The 24,161-nt window shown below is 37.8% G+C and overlaps 2 protein-coding genes across 7 annotated transcripts; one reads left to right on the forward strand and one right to left on the reverse strand.

Moving 5' to 3' along the window:
• The first annotated feature begins 766 nt into the window (after positions 1–766).
• tmem269 (transmembrane protein 269) lies at positions 767–16,329 on the forward strand. Of its 5 annotated transcripts, XM_048177414.1 has the most exons (9): positions 767–990; positions 1,822–1,866; positions 4,503–4,566; positions 7,351–7,399; positions 11,104–11,251; positions 11,520–11,617; positions 14,267–14,410; positions 14,978–15,178; positions 15,289–16,329. In XM_048177414.1, the coding sequence occupies exons 4-9, from the start codon at positions 7,351–7,353 to the stop codon at positions 15,396–15,398; spliced, it is 750 nt and encodes a 249-aa protein (XP_048033371.1). In that variant the 5' UTR covers positions 767–990; positions 1,822–1,866; positions 4,503–4,566; the 3' UTR covers positions 15,399–16,329. The 5 variants fall into 5 exon arrangements, with proteins under 5 accessions (XP_048033371.1, XP_048033372.1, XP_048033373.1 ...); XM_048177415.1 differs by lacking the exon at positions 7,351–7,399; XM_048177416.1 differs by lacking the exons at positions 1,822–1,866; positions 7,351–7,399.
• A 2,451-nt stretch (positions 16,330–18,780) lies between these two features.
• Positions 18,781–22,549, reverse strand: si:ch73-206d17.1 (tyrosine-protein kinase STYK1). Of its 2 annotated transcripts, none has more exons than XM_048177404.1 (10): positions 22,352–22,549; positions 22,167–22,242; positions 21,897–22,046; positions 21,583–21,780; positions 21,241–21,422; positions 21,073–21,156; positions 20,772–20,989; positions 20,619–20,659; positions 19,560–19,656; positions 18,781–19,396 (listed from the first exon to the last, which is right to left on the reverse strand). In XM_048177404.1, the coding sequence occupies exons 2-10, from the start codon at positions 22,228–22,230 to the stop codon at positions 19,225–19,227; spliced, it is 1,206 nt and encodes a 401-aa protein (XP_048033361.1). In that variant the 5' UTR covers positions 22,231–22,242; positions 22,352–22,549; the 3' UTR covers positions 18,781–19,224. The 2 variants fall into 2 exon arrangements, with proteins under 2 accessions (XP_048033361.1, XP_048033362.1); XM_048177405.1 differs by having other exon boundaries at positions 22,171–22,242; positions 22,352–22,547.
• Positions 22,550–24,161: the final 1,612 nt, after the last annotated feature.

Raw genomic sequence — 24,161 nt, forward strand, 5'->3', positions numbered from 1 at the left:
GTGAGGTTAAACTAAGTTTTAACCAAAAAAAAAAAAAAAAAAAATTACAATAAACATTTGCTTGCATACCCTTGCCTCAGCTCATACAAACTGTGTTGTGAAATACTAAGAACATTGGAGGAAATTGCAATTCAGAAGAAAGAAATTCATGCATGTTTTAAATAACTTGAGGGTGATTTTTGGGTGAACTATCCCTTTAAACAAGTCAACCATGCTGCTTTTTCCTCATAAATAACAGCAGGAGTGAAAGTTAGCTGATTCATGAAATTCAGATGCTTTATGTTAATTTTCTTTTAATTTAATTTTAAGTTAATTTTCTTAAAACATATTGTGATTAGGCAAAAAGAAAACCAAGTGGTAGAAATTATATATATTTAAAAAAAGTTTGTGATATGGTAAATATCTTGTTATAACATAATGAAACCATTTTTAAAGTGCCATTTAGCCTACAATGCACAGTTAACTCACTTGTTTTATGTTAATGTTAGGAGAATAGCACAGCATGCAGTGATATAAATTAAATAACACACATTAAAATAATATTTTATATTAATAAATAATAAAAAAGATTACAAAATGTATATGTGAATATGACTTCTGTTGACTGTCATGCGTGTTCCCGCACACCCTCCTCTCTTCTGCAAAACCTTATTCTCGCCGATCGACCAGACTAGGTACAGATGATGCCGAACAACGTATTTTTTTTTTTTTATTGTGATGTGCGTAGAGAAGGTACTAGAACCATTTCGATGTCATTTCCGGTGGAATATTCCAGTAAATCCTGCCTTTAAAAGGAGACGCGCTGAAAATGCGAACTGCGTTGTCTGTGACAGGTGCAGTCTATAGCCTAATATAAATGTCATCTTCGTCCATTAAAGGACATAACTGTTTTTGGGGAACCATTGAATGTGAGTAAAATTAAAATACTGTCACGTCGATATATAAATCCACCAAAAGCCGGTATTTGTCGCTCTGCGCCTGACTTTGAAGGTAAGTTTGTTTTCACAGCGTGACATATCAAGTTTTAAAATAGTACATTTTGAGATATAAGGGACTTTATATTCTTGTTCATATAAGCAACTTAACAGTATTGTTATATTGAATGGCTCGCGCTCAGTACGCTTAATTTAATGACTTCATGGAAAAATTCTGGATAGGGCAGAATAAGACGCAGAGTTCATTCAGTAGATAATGTATAGTGTGTCCGTAATAAATCGCAGAAAACATTCAAACGCGTCTTTTTAATGCTGAAAAAGTAGGTGAGCGCAGAAACACCGACTGCAACTGGATAAAGATGAAGGACAATCTCGTCAGGCTGTCTGGTGTATAATACGCAGTTGTTTATAGCCCACAGCAATGACATCGTGCAGTATGCGCAGGCATTACGCATACGCAGCCTTTTTAAATGCAGAAGAATTGTGTAAGATATGTTTTAGTCATAAATGCCAAATTCTCGATACATATGGACTACTTAACCTTATTAATAACACATCAGTCAGTGTGAACTGGCAGGTGTAACGTTACTTAACAACCTGTAAGATAACCAGACTTTCCTCTTTAGTATGACTGCGTAGGCTATGTAATTTATGGCGTTATGCAACAGACGTGTGGTCCTGAGGCAGGAGTCAGCCTGCGTTTGAATGAATCTCGGGGCGTGCGGTACTACAAGCTGCGTATGCTCTGCGTACTCAAGCCATATTCGTGTCTAATTAGTATTAACAGTATAAATTACTATAAATTCCCTTGTTTGAGGTGTACCATTAAGCTTACATGATACAATATTGGTAAAACGTATGTAACTGTCATTTATTTATTTGCCAGACCACGGTAATTTTCTTCAAATCTGCCAGTTACGGAGGGTTTCGGGTAAGTGGATCCACAGTTCTGGCACCTACGCTCTGTTGTTATGTATCGTCATCATTGTCCCGCATTCTCATTGGTTTGCTGGCATATGATTTGATGCGCAGGAAAAGCTGTCCGCGAATCGCTCGCCCAAGCGGAAAAACGTGCTGAACTGCCAGATCTCATCTCGATCAACCAAAATCACATTGTATACAAAACTAAATAGACAAAATCAAATGGAAAAAAAGGGTCACAACTGAAACTATTTTCATAGTATTTAATTTTCCCTATATGGATTTTTTTATACCTACTGTATAGGTATAAAATCTGAAGTTGTTAATCGATAGTCTATGCGTTTATTAAAGTAATTGCATTATTTCTACATGTTTTCCTTATAAAGAGTATATATTTTCTTATATTTGTATTTATTATTATACTTATATTATAATTATATTTTATTTATAATAAGCTACTAATATTTATAATATTATACTTTTTAAAAATTCTTAATTAAAAAAAATCCGGCATACATTTAAATCAATGCAATGGTGTTTCCTATTTGTCGTCGCTGATTAAGATCTGAGTCTTTTGTGTGTCCTAAGCCGATGCGCCATAGGGCGTACCGTTTAAATGTGAAGTTTGTAGTTTCTGCGACACTAGTGGCACCTATAGCGGAATGACAAAAATACAGCATATTTTGCAAACGCCTCTTTCGCGTGTCGTGCCTCCCTCAACTCAAACATCACAATTACAGCTCTTACGGGTGCTTGTCATGGCATGTCTCAACAAGTAAATGTAGGCTACTTTCAATAAAAGGTTCAACATATTAAGAATACTTTTAGCTGTATTGCTATGTGTCATAAGAGTAAGCATCTGAGTAGCTAACACTGTATAGAGCGAACGTGAGCATCTCCCTTATAATAAACCTATCTGAATCGGGCGATTTTTGACACAACGCACCACTCAGCATATCAGGTTAACCCTCTGGTGCTGCTCAGTCATTTTCGGCCATTTTTCTTTTTCTTTTTTCATTACTTCTTCGGAATGGTACGAAACATGGTAAAGAATTTGCCACTTGCCGTGTGAACATGTTCTCTCTCTCACACACACACACATCGAATCATGGACATGATCCGAAAAAGGTAAATGGCCCTGAAAAAAAATGGTCACACTTGTATTGTTCGCAGTCAAAATGACCACATTGGAAATTAATGGGAGATGAATTTCATCCGTTGGAAACATTTGGTACTGCACACAAACAAATTCTTACTAAAAGCTCATTTTTTAAGATGTCAACCTTAAATTTGGAACACAGCTTGTTTAGATTTATGGCTTTGATTTTCTCAGTTTTGGAAAAATATATTTCATATAAAAATTGAAAATGGTGTTTTTTGCATAATGTAAAATTTAAAACTTTTTTCAAGTTCACTTTTTATATATATATATATATATATATATATATATATATATATTTATTTTTTTATTTATTTATTTATTTATTTTTTTTTCACTTCAGCAATAATTTACCAAGTGTTGTCTTTAAAAAGATACCAAACTTAAGTCTGTGCTCCAAAGCATTCAAGATTTATGATCGTTTAATTTGAACATTTTCAGGTCCATGCTCAAAAAGTGAATCAGTAGATTATAACTGCGCATAAATGTAATTTATTACCATAAAATCCCCTAAAAATACAAAATATTAAATAAAAAACATTATCGAACTAAAATATGGTACAATTATTTCATTGCAATAATAATAATAGAAAAAAATGGTCACCGCTGGTTACTGTTATAGGATAGGAAAATGTTTTTTTTGTCTTTAATTCATTTGATATATAGTTGATTCTTTTGTATTAGAAGTTTTCTGAAATATTGTTTAAAAACGTAAATGAAGCATTGTCTAATTATCTAACCCATATATGCTAATTTGCATTTATTTCCAGAACAGAAATCTGAACATTATAAAGGCAGGGTCAAAATTCTTGTTTCATTTTATTAAAAATGGGGATTTAGGATATCTCTTTTTATCGCTCCAGAAAACAGAAACTACTAGGGATGCACGATATTAAAGGCACGACATCAGAATCGGCCGATGAAGGCTTAAAATATAATAATCGGTATGAAAAAAAATGCCGATATGATAATGTGTGCTAGCAAGAAGATCACGTCACCGGTGTGGTCAGTCTTGAAGTCAACTTTTGCCTGTACTATGGTTAGATTAACTGTTTTGGACTGCTGGCTTGTGAATTCGAGTACAGAATGACTCTTCCGGTGTGCAATACCCCAACAACAGTCACTATTTACTTTCTAGCGCGTGCAGCCTCTACAGCAGCAGCAGCCTCCTCCAGGTCCTAGTGCCCGCTCGGTAGGAAGTAATTTATTTAGGGGGGGCGCTATTGTTACGCTAATAAATTGAAAAGTAGAATACACAAATATCTTTCAAGACTTACCTCACAGGTGAACCAGCCCATTAAGACACAATTTCTCATCATTTACTCACCCTCGTGAACTAACCCTTTAAATGTGGTGTGTCTTGGTGGGCTGGCCTACCTGTGAGACAAGACTTGACAGTGCACAATGCACTCAGTTTTTGTTGTAATACATTATATTATGTTGTTTTTATTGCCATATGGTAAAGCTGATTTTCTTATGTTCTTTAGTTGCAGTTCTGTTTGACTTGGAGAAATTTGGAGACCATCATGATCCTTCTGACTCCTACATCTGGTATGTAGATTAATCACAGTATATGCAAAACAGTGCTACATTTCATTTGTGCTCCCTGCACAGCCAAGAAAATGGCTGTTTGTTATATTTGGGATTGTTAATTATGAGTGGCACTAGCTGTGTTTCTGCGGTCAGTAATGGTTGGCACAAGATTGAAAGTAAAGCGTGGACTTCCTCATATGCTGAGGAAAGTTCTAGAGCTTTAGAGCCTAGGTTGCACTTTAACTCAGTATGACTTATGGTGGTATTTCTCCTGAAGTTGCTTAGACTTTTTAACTTACCTATTTACACCGTGGTTCAGTTACGCAACTTAAGTGATGTGTGCCCTCTGGACAGTATTAGACAGTGTTCTAGAAACAGATAAACGTTAATCCTGTCAATCCGGGCTTCTGTCACATGGAGCAGAGGAACTAGACATGCAAGAAAACCTTTGGGAATGGCTACTTGGGGTCTTTTAGCAAAAGTTAGTTGATATGCTCTTTGATGTTCCTGTCAATTGTTAAGATTACACTGCCACAACAAAAGGAGGTATTTTCCTTGCATCACCTCATACTTTTAGACTTTGAACTAAGTTCTAGCTCTTTCTCTAGGTAATATGTAATTTGAGCTTTCGTAATATCTATCTAGATTTATCTAAATGTCTGTAAACAGGAAGCTCCACATTTATTATGTATCATAACAGTGGCACAAGCAGATGACAATGCATTACTAGGAATTCTGAATCCCACTTATCTTAAAGTGCCCCTATTATGCTATTTTAAAGGTTTCTAATTTTGTTTTGGAGGTCTCCTACAATAGGTTTACATGCATCCAAGTTCAAAAAACACTTTTATTTTCTCATAATATTGCACATCACCTCATTTCTCAAAGAGTCTGAAACTATATGTTCGAAGATCCTGTCTCTCAAAACCCATCCTTTCCCAAGCCTACTCTGCTCTGATTGGTCAGATGGCCCAGTCTTGTTGTCATTGGGCTACCACTTACAGCACATGTCGGAATCGAAACGCCCATTACCATATCTGAATTTCAACTCCAGAGGCTTCTTCAATCCTCAGTGATTGTACACACTGTCAGGACAGTAACAATGGCATTGATTTTACCCTACCAATTTGAGACTGAGGTAGATGATGAAACATTGGAAGAACTAGTTGATCAACCCAAACCTCCATCACAAGAACAACTTGAGCATGACGTTTCTAGTGGTAAGTTTTTACTTAGTTTGCCGTACATTATGAGATGTAATTCTTTAATTCCTCTACATCAGCATTAACAACTGTATTTCCATCAACAAACCGATGTGTATATTTCTAATTTGTTGAAGTGCACATGTGGAAACTGTATCCTTAACTGTAAAAATAACGGAACATACGTTAGCCCAGCACTAACGTGAATGACTGATGTAACATTATAGTTTGTAAACCATCCTCCATCCTTTATCATAACTCAAGGTAGTAAGAAATATTAATTTCCATCAATTTTAGGTAATAGTGGGCCCACAGTTGAAAAGCAGAACTATTTCAGCAAGACAGTAACATAGGTTAGCCGGTTAGCTAGTTCACTGGGTGTACACAGTATGAAACACAAAACTAAGTATTTTGAACACTCAGTAGAAAATATTTACATTAATAATGAATCATACTTACAGGTTGTGATTCAGAGGAGCAAGTTGGCGTTTTGCAAATCCCGAGTTGACCTCGCCCAGATTTAAGAAGCAGTCGTCAGTAAAATGACACAACAAAAGGTCATATTGCTGTGATAATTTTAACCAGAATTTGCTTTAGCAGTGCAGAAAACATCATCGTCTCGACATGTCGACAACACAAACCAACTACAGTGTTTGAGGGTGGGTCCAAGTAGATATTGTTTGTGGGCAGCCAGTGAAGACCATAGGATGGCATTATGCAAATTTGTTTCATACAGGTACGTAAATATGTTATGGAAGTAAGACTGGAATTACTGATGACTCGTTTCGACTGTTTAAAATTGATTCTTTCTTTTTGGAGACAATAACTTTATTTGTCATACGCTTTGATCTTTAAAATTTTGCAGACCTTTTACTTTCACAAACTTACACACTACATGAAAGCATAATATGGGCACTTTAATTTAAGAAATATAAAAAGGCATTACTTTCATAGTTTACTACAACACTGTCATGCCACATTTCATCAGTCCAATATTGGTGTATTTTGCATCATTTTGTGAGGCATTTTGTTTTGTGAAACTTAATATAATTATTTTTCACATATAATAGGCCATCCTGATTTTAATTAAAATCCTTTTTGCATATATATATTTACTGTAAAAATGAAAAGTTACTTCAGACACTATTTGGTTGCACTATAATAGGTATATACACTATTGTTTGGGGGTTTGGGGTTGGAAAGTGTCTTATGCTCACCAAGGCTGCATTTATTTAATCAAACATACGGTAAAAAAGTAATATTGAGAAATATTATTGCAATTTAAAATAACTGTTTTCTATTTCAATATATAATTTCTGTGATGACGAAGCTGAATTTTCAGCAGCCATTACTCCAGTCTTCACTACCAATATAATCCATATTTACTTACTAACTAAAGCTACTTACTTTAAGCAGCTTTATTAATTTAGGTTATGTTTTTTTCAATGGATATCTCACATGCTTTAATAACCCTTACAGACTTTATAGAAAACATTTGAAATGAGAGGTCTAATTCCCTTAATATACAAATAAACATCAAGCTCTATGGTGAATTCTGTTTGTTGGCATGTGCTGTGTCTCATTGACTGTTTTCTTTCAGATGAAGATTCGGTTGAAATCGACTGGCTTTGGAATCACATCAAGTTCAGGTTACAAAACACAATAGTAGGAACCCTTCCTTAAAGGTGAAGTGTGTGATTTACTTCATCAGTTTAATATGAAGAAACGGCTACAATAAGCCTTTTTTGTTGACTCCCCCTAAAAATGTAAACACAGTGGTTTTGTGACACTATCAAAACATCGGTCTGTTGGTTTGAGCAGTTTTACATAGCAACTTTGGCTCAACCAATGGTGTTGGTTTGGAGCAGAGCTGTCTGTTTTCCTGACCAGTGGAAGATGTTCGTTTGCTAGTGACACAGAAATTACACACTTCACCTTTAAAACATTTTGATGTCGTTGTGAATGCTATAGGCAAGATTTTTTGTATTACTTAGCTTAAATTTTTTTACACATAATGACACATGTGCATGTGTTCTTGCATGCTTCCCTCACCTTGAAAAGCAGCACATGCCAAAGAATGAAAGTTGACATGCAAAGAAAATTGCAGGGATTGTCATGTGTTTTGTCATATAAAATCTGCAAATGGGGGACTCGAATCTCCACGAGCATTCCAATGATGGTCTTTGATAGCTTATTGAATAATGAATAAAATGTGACAAATGATAATGTGGATTTCTCTAGCAAAATACACATTCATCCACTTGAGATGTTCATTTAGATTTTATGCCCACTGATTTGCTTCAACACAAAGACTTGTTTGTGTGACTTCATTGAAAATCACAGCAGTGTTCCAGCGGCAAAACAGTCTTGGTCACACTTAAGGAAAAGAACTAGAATTTTAACAAGTCTTTCTTGCTTATTTACCTGTTTTGCGAACATTTACTGTTAATATTCTTTTACTTTTGTCGTACAGTGTGAACCTGAATATATAGCTTTCATCTTTATAGTGTAACAATTTCAGTAGCTGGATGAAATTGTATCAGGTGCTTGAATGCAGTAAAAAAAATTGCCATTAAAATGGTTGATTACTAAAAGATTAATAAGAATGCTGCTTTAAGATTTGAATCTGCAGTGCACTGCATGATTGCCAGTTGTTGTGGGTGTGAGCAAGCATAACTTCTTTTACAAAGACAGACATCTCATTGTAAAAATGGTTATGTCAGCCATTTTTAAGACTCCCTCAATCAACTGATTGCTGAACACTTTCGAAACACTATCGTCAAAACAACACTGGATTCTCTATTATCCAAATGAACCGAACTCTTGATGTCAATCGGGTGCGCGCCAAAAATGCGGTGTGCACCAAACTCGGGTGCATACCAAAAGTGCATGTGTGAACACCTTAAAAGTTTAAAGATTTGTACAAATTATTTAAATTTGTTTAAAGATTGTATTTGTTGTGTGAACATAGCCTTTTTACAGAGCTTTAGTTTCAGATTAGAGGGCTAATGGTTATAGATCAATGTAATGCCTGAAATGTAAATGAATCATAACACAGGTACTGTTTTTTTTCCAAAACATCTTTCTATTTTCTGTTGAAATCGTGTAATTTGCTATGGTAATAGTGCTTTGTAGATTTAGTGCACAGTGGGATGAATAGTCATTTGTAATCACATTGGGTGTTTGATAACAAATAAGTGATCAAGAGTTTCTTTTGGTAAATGTATGTCTTTTTTATACCTCAGCATGTTGTTTTGAATGACGTAATTACTGTCTAATTGAAATGTCAAATATTGTTCAGTGCTTGTTTTTTTTTCCATTACATGTTTTTTTTTTTTATGAAAATGTTTTTCATTACTACAATGATTTGTCTTAACCTTATTTCAAAATTATAGTTTTAAAATTATAGTTATCCCAACTGACTGAGGTGGAGACGAGGGTGGTTGAGACTCAGGCAGAGCCGAAGACCCAGGGCAACGCCGTTGTACTGGTGGCCTGAGGCAGAACTACAGGCTTGCAGGACCGAGGTAGAGATGGGGACTCGGCAGACAGTGGTGGACCTGGAGGGAACGAGGACAACGGTAGAGCCTGAGGGAAGGAAGAGCCTGATGGAGGCAAAGGGGTGGAGGGACAAGGCGTAGCTGAAGGACTGGAAGTCCGTGGCGCAACCAGGGTGATGACTGACCAAAGAGGAGCCAGAGGGATGAGGGAGCCTGGCGGAGCTTGAGGGATGACAGACCACAGTGGAGCTGAAGGAGCGTAGAGCCAAGGTGGAGCCAATGGGTCGACAGGGCAAAGTGAAGTCCGGGGCTGGGAGGCTTGAGGTGGAGCCAAAAGATTTATCACAACGGCAACAAAACAGACCTGGTGCTGGGCGACAAAACAGACTGCAGCATCAATGACGACCAAGACTTGGAACTGGCTGACGAAGGAGACTTTGACCTGGACAACAAAGTAGACTTAGAACTGGACGACGAATGAGACTTGAAACTGATCCTTTCACATTCTTCAAAAGGAACAGTAGGTGTCAAATTCATCATATTCACCCTTAGCTTGTGGAATATGTGCGGGGCTCCACTCCATGCCCTCATACTCTATTATTACCAACTCAGGCACGGACACAGGGATCGGATCACACACCTGGTCAGACTCCTTTTCCAGCTTGAGCTTCGGGACGACTGTGGCCTCAAGGGTACACTCTATGAAGGAAATGGTGTCCAGCTCACACACTTTGTCAGATTCGGCTCTCCTAGCTACCGGGTCTGGGTAAAAACTTGTCTGGGTTCTGGCCCTGTTGTCATGGCAGGCTTGAGTTTGTGCTCCACTGGAGGCGTGGCTGTGGATGAGTGGTTGTGAGCACTGGTGATGAGTAATCCTTCTCACTCACAGATGGTGAAGGGGGATCCACACTGAACTAGCACCCAGTCGACCAATTCTTGAAATGTCCCTTGAGGGCAGTCTCCAGGCAGGCAGAAAAAAGACACAGAAAAACACACACAGGCTGGTATCATCATTGTGGACGAGATGAAACAGGTCTATGAAGTCCTGTGTGTGTTCCTTGAGGGAACGACCCCCCTGTGAAAGGATGAGGATTTGTACTGCCGCTAGTTCTGTTGGGTTCTGTCTTTCTGTCACAATGTGGTTGATGCCAAGATGAGGAGTTTCTTATGCAGTTTCTTATTTATTAACAAACTCAAAAAATAACAAAGGTGCTCAATATATGCTGGAATCTAAAACTGCAAACAGAACAACCAGCTAAAAGCAACGAAGATGGAACTGAGACTAACTAAAAACAGACTCAATATATACTAACACAAACTAATGAACAAAATGAGAAACAGGTGCAATGCATAATCAATCAATGAAAAACCATGGTAACAAACACTAACACAGGCAACAGAACAGAAAACTAACTCAGAATACAACTCACTCAGATCAAACGTAACAGACATAATATTTCACATAGTTATACTATTATATAATTATATTGTTGTATTTATTATTATGTGAATACAAAGGTTGTTTTTAACAAACATGGCTTTAAAACTTTTTGCAATAAATGTGAGAATCATTTGTGGTCCTTTATTTAATGTTAATAATATTATGTTAATATGTTTTAGAGAGGATAAGTGAATAATTACAAACATCACATGTTTAGACTATGGAAGAACTTGCACTTTAGAGTTAATGAGCAGATATTTTAAATAAAATTTAACTAGTTGACTTCAGTGGAATACATTCAATTCACACTACTTAAATATATTTTTACGTAACAGAACTCTTGCACTGAACTCACTGTTGTGTAATTGCTCATGTTTTTTTTGTTGTTTTTGTTTTGTTTTTTTTTTGGTAGCCTTTTTCCAGGACGCTAACAAATTGCTTCTAAACGAACAAGCTAACTGGGTGCATCTAAAGGAGTTTGCCCGGAAAAATGCTGCCAATGCTCTTTCTGTTGCCAACATGCTCATGGGCATGGCCTCAATCCTCTGCAGTCTCAACGGGTAGGCATTCATGCTTTTGATTTGTACTTCACAGAGAAAATCAAATGCATAAAGAAATATAACTTGAGTTTTTACTTTGAGAAAAATCTATTTGACTAGGTGACAATAACAATTCATTATGAGAATGTTGATACAGTGGAAGCAAGCTAAAAGGGATTTCAGCCAACAGCCAAAAAAAGTTTGAGCTTAAATTCAGTTTAATTTCTTTGACTTACTTGTAGATTTGTGCTTTCTTTCTTTATGTCCCTGCCACCATTGTTATTCACAGCCATCATCATGCTGCGTGCTGGCTGGTTCTGATCGGTTACCTGCTGGATTTGGCAGATGGAGCGGTTGCTAGGCAACTGAATGCCTGTTCTGCACTGGGTGAGTAGTGTTGAGTGTTCTTAAGTACAAGTGAGTGGGGCCAGGGGTGAGTCTTGTTGCTTTAGACGCTTCAGTCTCCTTATGAAAATAAAATAAAATGAAGAGCAAGGAATAAATTATCAGTTTAATAATTCAGACATAAACATGTAAAGAAAAGCAGTTGGAAAATTATATTTTGAAAAGCAATTTAAAATTAATTTAAAAAAGCACTACATTTTGAAATACGGTGAGAAACAACGTTTCTCCAGGACCACAGTGCTACATAAAAACAACACCAGACTACAAGACCGTAGAAGACAAACCGATTGAAGTAGATTATATAAACTACTTGAATACTAGAAAGAACTTGAACTAAGAACTCAAATTTAGTAAGAATTAAATAAGTAGAATAAGGACTGAAACGTTTACACAGATAAACAGGACTACAAAAAAAATTGCAAAAAGTGTGGTATAGTACAAATACAAGAGCAAATAAGGCACAGTAAGGACAATGCAGCATTTTAAAGTTAATTTTTAATTTAAAATGATATGGTTTTAAATATATATGTTAATTTGTCCACAACACGTGCATACACACATGGATTTCCTCTTATCATCGTTCTTGCTCGTTCATCTTCATCGTTAATGAATTTTCTAAGTATGCTAAATGAGTGACCGTGTGCATGAGGTTAGAAATTTGCATGCCCAAACCATGTCCATATAAGGGCTTTCCGCACACTCTTTCCTTTCGCCGCTCTTAGCAAACATGACAGTCTGTAGAACATGCTCTCACCTTGAGCAATGCCAAGTGTGCCATCCTCCAAACAAGTTCAAACACAATAAACATCTTTAATAGAGACTCAGATTACAGACCTCTCATTAGCCAGCTGTACATAAGCGTATCTGCATCTTTATTTTAGAGGAAACTCGCAGCCCGAGCTATAACACCTTTTCTTACTCTTTTACTGTGTGTGTGTATGTATATATATATATATATATATATATATATATATATATAGTAAATGTATGTGTGAAATATGTGTAAAATTTCATCTTAACACATTTATAAGACCACGCAGAGTATGTGATTTTTGTGTGCGTGTGGTTTCAGTTGTTCCTATATTTAGAACAAAAGTTAGTGATGAATCTTGATTTGTTCATACGCAGATTTCACACACAAATCCGGGCGTATGCATGGTTAGTGAATGAGATTCTGTGTTCGTCTGCAAAATGCGTGAAGTTTTGTTTTCTAACCACTAGAGGATGGTTACAGTTTCTGTAAATTAAATAAATAAATAAATAAGCAGGTTTTCTCTTTCAAACCACAAAACCAACTCTGTAGTGGGAAACCAGTGGACTGAATGCAGGTGGTCACGTCCACCCAGCTGCCTGAAATAGCTCCGCAATTCCCTGACAATGCCAAGTCACTTGTACTCTTGAGCTGCTTACTGTTGTTGCTCTGTTGTTCTGCATGACCTTCCTGATGGGTGTTGTTTTGCCTCCCTTTTATGGCAATCGAACAGTTCTTTGTGATGAAGCAGCCTAATTCAGGGGGATCATGTTCTGATTGTTTGTTTTATCCCGATGCTTTGGACCACCAACATATTTAACATTGCTCAAATTGTTGACCATGGAATTGGAATACCAGTCCACTTGTTTGGACACAAACCCAAATGTCCCAACCTGATGAACACATGCCCCCACCTGACTAGTGATAAAGAAAGTCCTGAATGTTGTTTATAGCTAATGATAATGAGCTTATTTTGGACTGGCATGAAGATTTATCTCTATGTTTTTGTTTTCAGATTGTATTAATAGTTCAAAGCTTTAAATAGGTCTTGCTCGGTGTGTTAACTGGAATGGAACAGATGGTCGACTGGTAATCCAACAACAGATTAATCGATTAGCATCACAATAACTGTCAGCACTAGTGATGGAAAGTCCAACTCATTTCCATCAATCGGTTCTTGAAAATAAAATGATTAAGCAACTCTGCGTTAAAGTTGTTTTAGGCCAACAAGTGCTGAGCTGTGATGCCAGTAACTCGTTTCCCATCATGCTTTGAACCGCAGTGCCTAACTGTGAGCCAAAACTTGTGATTTTGGCATGTCAGCTAGTCTCAGTCTCAGATGTCACACTCACAGACCGTTGGCTGAATGTCTTATGTACACAAAATGGGAAACAATTCGGGAGTTTCAGAATCATTATGGAGACAGCCATCATGATGCCAAACCCCCTTATGGAAGAAGAAAGCGGTCATGTTTACAACTGTGACAGTGAGCGCTTATCAGGATCAGCTAAATGCTGAATTCGTGACGCAGCGCCGTTGTTGCAGTAAACTTGCAAAAAGTCCTTGAATAAATAATTTATTAGATGCACAGTGGACTGTTATTGTAGGGACATCGACTTTACATTTTCACACCCCTAAACATGACGCGGAACAAACCAATTTATGATTGGTTGCTTTACATGTTGGTCAGATGTCCTCTTGAGTGGTACTTGGCCAATGAAAACTGCGATGGAGTCCAGACTATCTGCACATGCATTTCTAGGTGGCACCCTTGGCAGTTGCTTTGAGTCTGTTTTTTCTTTCTGTGTCTTGTGCCATGAATTTTGTATTTTTGATAGTGTCAACAATGTGTTTTTGTTTGTTTGTTTGTGTTACTGCAGGTGCAAAGTTGGATGATTTTGCTGATTTCACAACATTTGGAATAGCAACATCTCTCATCTTAAGGACACCTAGTCTACTGGATAACATCCTGTGCATGTTGTATGTGCTGTCTGTCTTTACTCGTCTCTGCTTCTTCTCTAGTGGTGAGGAACTTCCACCAAGCTTGTTTACATACAATACACACATAAGACTGTCTTTCGCTGAACCATTCTGATTGCCAACCCAAGTGAATCTCACTCATATATAATGATTATTTTAAAAAGAACTTACCACTTTTATTCAGCAAGGATGCATCAGATTGATCATATGTGACCGTAAACTTGGGTAATGTTACAAAAGTTTTCTATTCTGTTCTTTTGAATTATCTATTCAAAGAATCCTGAAAAAAAAATGTATCTCTATTTCAACAAAAATATTGGTAATAAGAATTGTTTGAACACTAAATCAGCATGTTAGCATGATTTCTGAAGGATCATGTGACACTGAAGACTGGAGTAATGATGCTGAAAATTCAGCTTTGCCATCACAGGAATAAATTACAAGTAAAGTAGTTTTTTGTACTACAATTTTACAATATTTACTGTATTTTTGATCAAATGCAGCCTTGGTGAGCATAAGAGACTTCTTTCAAAAACCTACAAACTTTTGAACGGTGCATATCCCTAAATAAAGTGGCTGTCAGTTAGAGATATGTCTGCTGTTTTCTGCAGGAATCCCGTTCATGTACCGTGGGCTACCATGCATCTACTCCTCTGCCATCCTAGTGTGTGTTTCTCTGCTCACTGGAGGAAATATGGCAGTACTGAGAATCCTAGCAGTGGCCATGATTATCTTCATGGTCAGTCAGAACTTCTACCCACATGACAGAGTACTGGAGTCTCAGGCCTGGAAGAAGGTGATCTACATCGGAGGTAAAGCCGATAACCACTAAATGGCAAACTAATAAATTAAAGTTAAATATTTACCAATTTTCACCAAATAATTGCATTCAACTTTTTTTTTTTTTTTTTTTTCTGTTTAGGAGTTGCCATGGTTTTTTGCTCATCCTTCCCTCCAGCTTGTGTTTACTACTTGTTATGGTCAGTTTCCTACATTCTGTTTCCAACAACCCTTTGGAGCTGCAAAGTGTAAAGGGGTAATGGCCTGCAAGGCTCACTCGACAGAGAAAACCCCCTTGTGCATCTGCAAAGGAAAATCAAACCAGTTTAGAAACTGAGAAAAATCATATTTTTTTTTTTGTTTTGAGGTGATGAGCTTCATGAAATCTACATGATCTACAATAGGAGGCCTACAGAACGGACATTTTGATTGCTGCTGCTGTTTCATCGCTATGGATGAGAAATGCTCTTTGCCTCTGCTTCACACATATTGTCATGTGTTTGAAGGTCATGTTAACACAGACACAGTAGATGGTCTCTGATACAGTATGTATTCAGACTGAATCAAATCTGAAAAGGCAGAGTAGAGATTTTCAAATTTGCTGTGGAATTTATATTCATAGAATTATGGTTATTTTTTTAAAATGTTGGTTATTGTTTAAGAGACTGATCCGAAAAAGACAACTCAAAATATAATCATAATCATATTTTCTGCTTTCTTTTTTTCTGATTACATTGCCCTTTATTAAAATAATTACCATAAGGGAATTTTATGCATATGATCTGTCATTTCATGTAAAAGCACTACTGTATGAATAAGGAAGTGGCTCATGTAGTTTATCTGGTGCCTGATTGATCAACACTTCATGTCCCATTTAATATTAGGTAGGTCTTTTAAAACAAATGCCTTGTAACATTATGAAGAATATGGCAGTTGGTTTAATTTTGATAAATGAGTTTATCTGTATCAGCTGGCCTCTGTTTTAAGGGGTCCTGCTTTTTGACTCACGGTAATCAGTAATTACTTGTTTAGCAAGTGATCTTCCATTGGATTTGCTATGTACTGTTCACAGGTTCAATGGGAGATTGGTACCCTGCAACATAACAGTATTGAGGCATTATTTTGTGTTCTGTGCACCACTTGTGGTTACTTTTTATTAAAATTTAGTTGGTGTTAAAAAAAATGTCTTTGTGGTTTTTAAAGGTCAACCAGTAATGGAATACCATGGTACATATTTCCATCAAAATACTGCAGTACTTTTACTGCTCAGCAACAGCAAAACGCAATAACTACAAATTTAGTCAGTCAAATTAAGTTAAACCCAGTCTGTTAAGATGATATGTCCTGTGACAGACAGGGAAAAAAAGGTGATTGGTCAGGTTGTTTTACCAAGTTATTTTAATGGGGAAATCTCACTTGTATTAATTTAGCAAGGCAGAAAGTAACATGAAAATTGTGGTTGCACTTCATTTTACAGTATGTGCACTTGAAGTGTATTTACCTAAGAGAGTACTGTGTAATATAAGGTAGGTTAACTAAATGGGTTAAGGTTTGGTTTAGGGGTAGGTTCAGGGTTAGACTACCTAGTTATAACCTGGATATTGCAATTACTATAAAAAATACATAGTAAGGGGAACAGGACTGTAAAATAAAGTGCTACCAAAATTATTGTAAAGTACAAGTACAAAAGAAAAAGCTTGTATAGAGATGTAGGTGAAACACTGACACCAGAGACAGCTATAAAAAAAAAAATACTCAGGCCTTTTTACTTGTTAATACTGTAGTGAAGTTAATGTTTTTAAAATATTATTTTCAGTTTAAGTACACCTATCCTGGCTAGGTACTTTAAACTTTGAGTAAAACTCTGGCACAGCAGCATATACTATAACACACAGTAAATATCATTAGGGCCCAAGCGAAAATTCGCGCAGGGCCCTCTTGTTCTTCTAAGGATTATTATTATTTTTTTTTTTTTTTTTTTTTATTTTTTTTCCGTCTTCCGGGGCTTTTTGGGGGCCTTAACATGCTCAAAAACTCTTGAAAATTGGCACACACATTGGAATCCGCGGCCATTAGGACGCCGGAGAGGCTGGTACCCGGGCGTGGCAGGGGGGCTCGACAGCGCCCCCTTGAAAAAAGTCTGAAAATTTGGTCCATATATTAAACACGCTTGCACGTATTAGTATGAAACTCAGTACACATATAGACCTCATCGGGCCGAACAACTTTCGTGCTCTAAGTTAAACACCACGCCAACAGGAAGTCAGCTATTAAGGGTTGTTTGAAAAACGCATGCTCTGGAATTTGATATACTCCTCCTAGACGATTAATCCGATCGCCACCAAACTCGGTCAGCATGAAGTCAAGACACTGATGATTAAAAATTGCCAGGGGATTTTTGATATCTCGAACGGTTTGGCCGTGGCGAGGCAACGAATTTATGGCGAGAAAAAGGAAACAGGAAATGTGTTATAACGTCTGCATACATATATTGATCTTTATGAAACTTCACGAGTGTGTTCGTTATAGGAGTCTGATCACATGGATGTGACTATTGTGAGTCAAAGTTATAGCGCCACCAACTGGCAGCAGGAAGTGTATCACTTTTTGAAATGTTTTGAGATCACCCTCTTATTTTTACCTGATTTGCTTCAAACTTCATCAGTGTAATGTCAATACACAGCAGATGTAGACCTATGACAGGATTTTTGATATTTGAAATATTGTTGCCATGGCAACAGGTCAAACTGTAATAATATTCTTGAGTGTTTTTGAGGCTCTTAACATGCTTCAAATTGCATGAAACTCGACACACACATCAATATTGTCAACCAGTAGACATGGACAAAGCCATAGAAATGGGCGTGGTGGAGGGGCTCAGTAGCGCCACCTTTTGACAAAAGTGGGGGGGTTAGTTTTTCCTACAATCACCAAACTCGGTACACATATTGTTCTCATCAAGCCGGACAATTTTCTAATTTACATTCATTAGCTCCGACCAACAGGAAGTCAGCTATTTTGGTTTGAATGTTAATTTTTTGAAAAAACAGGCTATGAATTTTATACTACTGCTCCTACAGGGTTTATCCAATTTACACCAAACTTTTTTTAACTTGTTGCTAACACATTGAAGTTGTTTAATTGCAAACGGATTTTGGATATCTCAAACGGTTTGGCCGTGGCGAGGCAACGAATTTATGGCAAGAAAAGGGAAACAAAGTGTTATAACTTCTGCATACATTAATTGATTTTGATGAAACTTCGGCTTAGTCTTCGTTGTACAAGGCTGATCACATGGATGTGACTATTGTGATTCAAAGTAATAGCGCCACCAACTGGAAGCAGAAAATGTGTCACTTTCAGCATACATTGAGATCACCCTCTTATTTTTACCTGATTTGCTTCAAAATTCATCAGAATAATGTTAAAACTTGGCACATGTAATCCTTTGAAAATGGGCAGGGAGGAGGGGCTCTATAGTGGCACCTTGTAGTGCAGTAAATGTGGAGTGAATTTGACATAGTCCTTTGATGTTTAACCGTTTTAAGTGCCTATTGCCCGCTGTGCACAGTTGCCCTGAAGCCACCGGGGTGGCGGTGCCACCGGGCTTGGGCCCGCCATCGCTGCTCGCAGCTATATTTTCTCTTTTAATACCCCTTGCTACAGTTACAGTTGCTAACACAATAAATCTGTCGTAACGTGGCATCAGATAAATAAATAACATGGCATTAGCCACCACTTTGATCAAAAACAGAAATTAAAATGACAACGATTCTGAAAGTGCTTTTTGATTTTAGATTAGCGATAATATATTTAGCTGAAAAACGTTGATAGGGCGACATCTAGTGATGTTCTGCTAGTCATGACATGGCTAGCCTGTTAGCATTCCACTCACTCTACCACCCGTGGTACAAATACCATTCAAAAGAGACCTTAGGAATGCTAAGGGGTTCTTCGGTCTCTCTACAAAGTTACAAACTAGCTGAAACTGTTGTTAGTCTTAATGGAACTGAATCTATTGTGCCATTTTTACGCACTGTAGAAATTATAAATTGGAAATCCTCTGAATGTGTAGATCTCACTGAGGCAGCCCTGCTTTCCTCCTGTATTCACAGATGTCCATTTCTTGTTCAGAGCGAAGCGGTTTTGTGTCAGCGAGGTACTTGTATGAGTCTAGAAGCCGAATAATGGCAGAATACACAGGCCGGTCCTTGAAGTTCCACATGCAGCAGTACTTTATTAAGTCATATCTGCAAGATATGGCAGATAATCAACTTATATGTTGTTTAAACAAGATTTTCATATTTTATAAACATAGAGGAGCAGAGCAATTATTTACATGGCCAATTTATGTATAATTAAAAAATAAATAAATAAAAGAGAGAGAGAGAGAAGACAAATAAAAAGTCTTACAATGGGGCTCCACAGTTTTCTGGTCTTTTCATCCGGTAATGGGCTAAAGTGTTGGGCAGCACTTCAGATGGATCCAGGTCAGGATAGGGAGGAGACCCTTTCAAAAGACAAGGAAGTAAATATAAGACTGCTAATTTGTTTGCTTCATTTTTTTTTTTTTTTTTTTATAAAAATGTTTAAAGTAACAACTGCACTCTAAAAACTCCTGGGTTGTTTCTTTAACCCATTTTCTGGGTTATTTGTGTTGGGTTAAAATTATGGGTTATTTTTTTCTGAGAGTAACCATTTTCTGGGTTATAGGGCTAATATTTTGACCCAATTTTTGGGTTGTTTAGGTTTCTGGGTTATTTTTCAAAGAGTAACCCATGTTCTGGGTTAACACCCCTTCCCCCCGCCCCCCGCTGCTCTGGAATTTTCTCACAACAGTCGTTTATAACTGTCACTTGAACTTGAATGCGATCGATCCGTTTTGGCCTGGGCTTCTTCGGTGCAACTTCGTCGCGTATTCAAGGTAAGTAAGTATTTTCAGTGTCAATATAACGTAAACTTTTCTGTGTCCATGTCCCCGTTGCTAGTTTAGCACCATTTGCTGAAAAAAATGACCATGGCTTACCGTGGTAATTCTGTGGTTAGCATGTAACCGCCCGCGGATATCGCGACAACACCTAACTAGTTTAAAGTCCGTGTAAAGTAAAAATATGTGTTTTGAGTTTGTCAGACTAAATAAGAAAGTGTTATTAACCACCCAGCCAAATTTGAATGATTAAAAATAATGATAAGTAAAGTACAGCGCAGCTAGTGGCGACTTCATGCCGCGTTAAGGGGGCTGAACACCGGACGAGAAGCGCCACATCTAGGACAACTTGAGGTATCGTGTACTTTCTCAGTTTATGGCCAGCAATATTGTTATGTTTTAGGATATTGTGGAATTAAGATAATGTCAGTATTATGTTATGATTGTACTGTATAATACAACCATTGCTGAGTCAATTATGGGTTATTTTTGACCCAGGAGTTTTTACTGTGTGGTGATGTATTAGGACCCCTAATTAATATTACCCAGGGTTATCATCTCGTAAAGCAGGATTCCAAAAGACCATCTGAAGAAGTACGACAGCACAACTTAGAAATCATCAAATCATTAGCACATTGGTCAAAGTGCAGTATTTTTTAAGTTTTCAAAAGTTTTCAAGTTTTTCCTGATAGACTCACACATCACTCCTGTCTGTTAGAGGAAGCCTCATTATCCGTTCTGGCGCCTGCCATTTTACCGGCACATTGACTTCTTGTTCCTTGTTCACCATTCTCATCTGGCGGCTCTTAAAAGCCCAGTCCAATCCAGATACTTTGATGGAGAGCCCTGAACCGATCAACATGTTCCGGGCTGCAACATCTCCATGAATAATTCTGTGGTAGGAGTGTAAGTAGTCCTAGGTAAAAATAAATAAATGATTTAATGAATGTCTTTCATTTGATTTATGTTCTATGAGTATACAGGACATAAATAACTCACCAGACCTGCTGCTATCTGTTTAGCTACTAGATAAACAGACCTCTCTGAAAACACTTGGAAGTTATCACCTGCGCCACATCTGTCCTGTATAGAAAGAGTTAAGTTGAGAAGTGATCATGTGACTTAACCCATGTACAGAACATTCTTTGTCGACATAGGTGTTTTTACTTCTCGAAGACTCCAGAGGAAATGCAGGAGGTTCCCTGGAAGGCTTGCCTCCAAAACCAAGTACATGGGTGTCCGGCATGTCTGGCAGTATAACATCTTCACTATATTCTTGTGTTTGCTCACTGTTGCATGGAAGAGGACCAAATCCACAAATTCTGTAGCCTCCGATTGATTTGACCTGTCTGAAACAAGATTTGCAGTCTTTCAGTGTGACTACAATCATAAATTTAGTCTTATTTCTTCTAATCTAAATAAACAGCACAGAACTATATGGACAACAAAATGAATAAACTCTTTCAATCTTAGAAGAAGCATTTCAGAATGATTTGTGTTGTTCTGTACCTTTAAGAGTTTTAATCACTACAGCAGTGGATGTGTTGTCTTGTTTTAGCTGACCCTTGCAGATTGGCCCATAACGTCCCATCTGAAGTGGCTCAATCCCCACCAGGGTGCACTGAGTAGGTATCTCCCATTGACCCAAAGCTTCCTGTGCAGGCTGCAGGGTCCCGACGCCTGTGTCTAAGGGTACGGGCTCCCCTTCTGAAAGATGGTTGATTCAGCAGATACTGTTTCTCATGATTTGCCCTCAAAAAATCAGGCAATAAAACTAAAAATGAACTGACATTTGGGTTCAACGTGTTGCCTCTTTCGCATACCGTTTACATTTGAAGATGAGCCTGTGATAACCTGAGCTGATGATCTTTTGGTAACGAAGCTCCATATTATCTGAGACACAACAATCAGGGTGCTGAGAGCCAGCAAGCTTGGGATAATGATCATCGCAAATGGACCTGATCCTTCCTCATCTGTCCATTCATACAAACACAAGGCAAATACATTTGCTGAATATTTCATCATCATCTGAAAATAAATGTTAAGCATTTAAAGACTCGATTGTAAGTACTGAAAGAAAGGTGGACTCTTACGTACAACCAACTGGGTTAGAGCCGTTGCATTGGGCCTGTGCAGCCATAAGAGGGTCTCTAACATTTCCAAAACAGGCTTGGTAGCAAAATTATTTGAATAGAACAAACATATGTTATTAGAGCTGAATTGCAAGACTCTTTGGACATTAATATCTCAACATACTGTGAGTGCATATCATCCTTACCTTACTGGAATAAAGGTGGAAAAGAACCTTTTAAAGAAGTATCTAACTGCTTTTGGTAGCCTTTTTTGTTTGCCTCTTTCTTTTAGCATAAAGTCTGATTTTGACTTTCAGAGCAATGACCGTGAGGGTGACTGCCCACCACATCAATGATTAACTGAAGAATAGAACCCTTTTAACTGTTGCCAGGAGTGCAGTGTTTTTCACTCATCTCTGTCTTGAAGTAGGGGAAAATGATGTGAGATACACATCAATATAACCCCCTCTCCCCACACCTTTATTTTTTCTCTTGACGTTAGATGGCACAAAACCTCATCTCATCACATTTAATAAATAGATATTCAATTCTTAATGTTGTCATTTCATCTCAATAGCAATATTTGTGAGATTTAGTCAGACAGAACAGTTTTGCGTAACTGATCTCTGGAAAACAGTGATGGCTTTATATGACATTATTACATTGAATATCAAAGTTTCTGGTGTCTGTTTGTTAATGAGGGATTTGTGGACACATTAATGTTTTTATGATTTGTGGAGGAAAGAATTGGCACAGAGGGCCCGATCAGCACGATATTCTATTTTATGGGGTTATTATTCAATAATGAGTTAGATGTACAGTATCTCACAGAAGTAAGTACACCCCTCACATTTTTATGAATATTTTATTATATCTTTTCATGTGACAACACTGAAGAAATGACACTTTGCTACAATGTAAAATAGTGAATGTACAGCTTGTTTAACGGTGTAAATTTGCTGTCCCCTCAAAATAACTCAACACACAGCCATTAATGTCTAAACCACTGGCCACAAAAGTGAGTACACCCCTAAGTGAAAATATCCAAATTGGGCCCAAAGTGTCAATATTTTGTGTGACCACCATTCTTTTCCAGCACTGCCTTAACCCTCTTGGGCATGGAGTTCACCAGAGCTTCACAGGTTGCCACTGGAGTCCTCTTCCACTCCTCCATGACGACATCACGGAGCTGGTGGATGTTAGAGACCTTGAGCTCCTCCACCTTCCGTTTGAGGATGCCCCACAGATGCTCAATAGGGTTTAGGTCTGGAGACATGCTTGCCCAGTCCATCACCTTTACCCTCAGCTTCTTTAGCAAGGCAGTGGTCGTCTTGGAGGTTGTTTGGAGTCATTATCATGTTGGAATACTGCCCTGCGGCCCAGTCTCCGTAGGTAGGGGATCATGCTCTGCTCATTCATGGTTCCCTCAATGAACTGTAGCTCCCCAGTGCCTGCAGCACTCATGCAGCCCCAGACCATGACACTCCCACCACCATGCTTGACTGTAGGCAAGACACACTTGTCTTTGTAGTCCTCACCTGTTTGCCACCACACACGCTTGACACCATCTGAACCAAATAAGTTTATCTTGGTCTCATCAGACCACAGGACATGGTTCCAGTAATCCATGTCCTTAGTCTGCTTGTCTTCAGCAAACTGTTTGCGGGCTTTCTTGTGCATCATCTTTAGAAGAGGCTTCCTTCTGGGACAACAGCAATGCAGACCAATTTGATGCAGTGTGCGGCGTATGGTCTGAGCACTGACAGGCTGACCCCCCACCCCTTCAACCTCTGCAACAATGCTGGTAGCACTCATTCATCTATTTCCCAAACACAACCTCTGGATATGACGCTGAGCATGTGCACTCAACTTGTTTGGTCGACAATGGCGAGGCCTGTTCTGTGTGCAACCTGTCCTGTTAAACCACTGTATGGTCTTATAGCCTACACCATCTTTATGTAGAACAACAATTCTTTTTTTCAGATCCTTAGAGAGTTCTTTGCCATGAGGTGCCAT

The sequence above is a fragment of the Megalobrama amblycephala genome, linkage group LG24 (genome assembly GCF_018812025.1).
Source record: "Megalobrama amblycephala isolate DHTTF-2021 linkage group LG24, ASM1881202v1, whole genome shotgun sequence".
Classification (NCBI taxonomy): Eukaryota; Metazoa; Chordata; class Actinopteri; order Cypriniformes; family Xenocyprididae; genus Megalobrama; species Megalobrama amblycephala.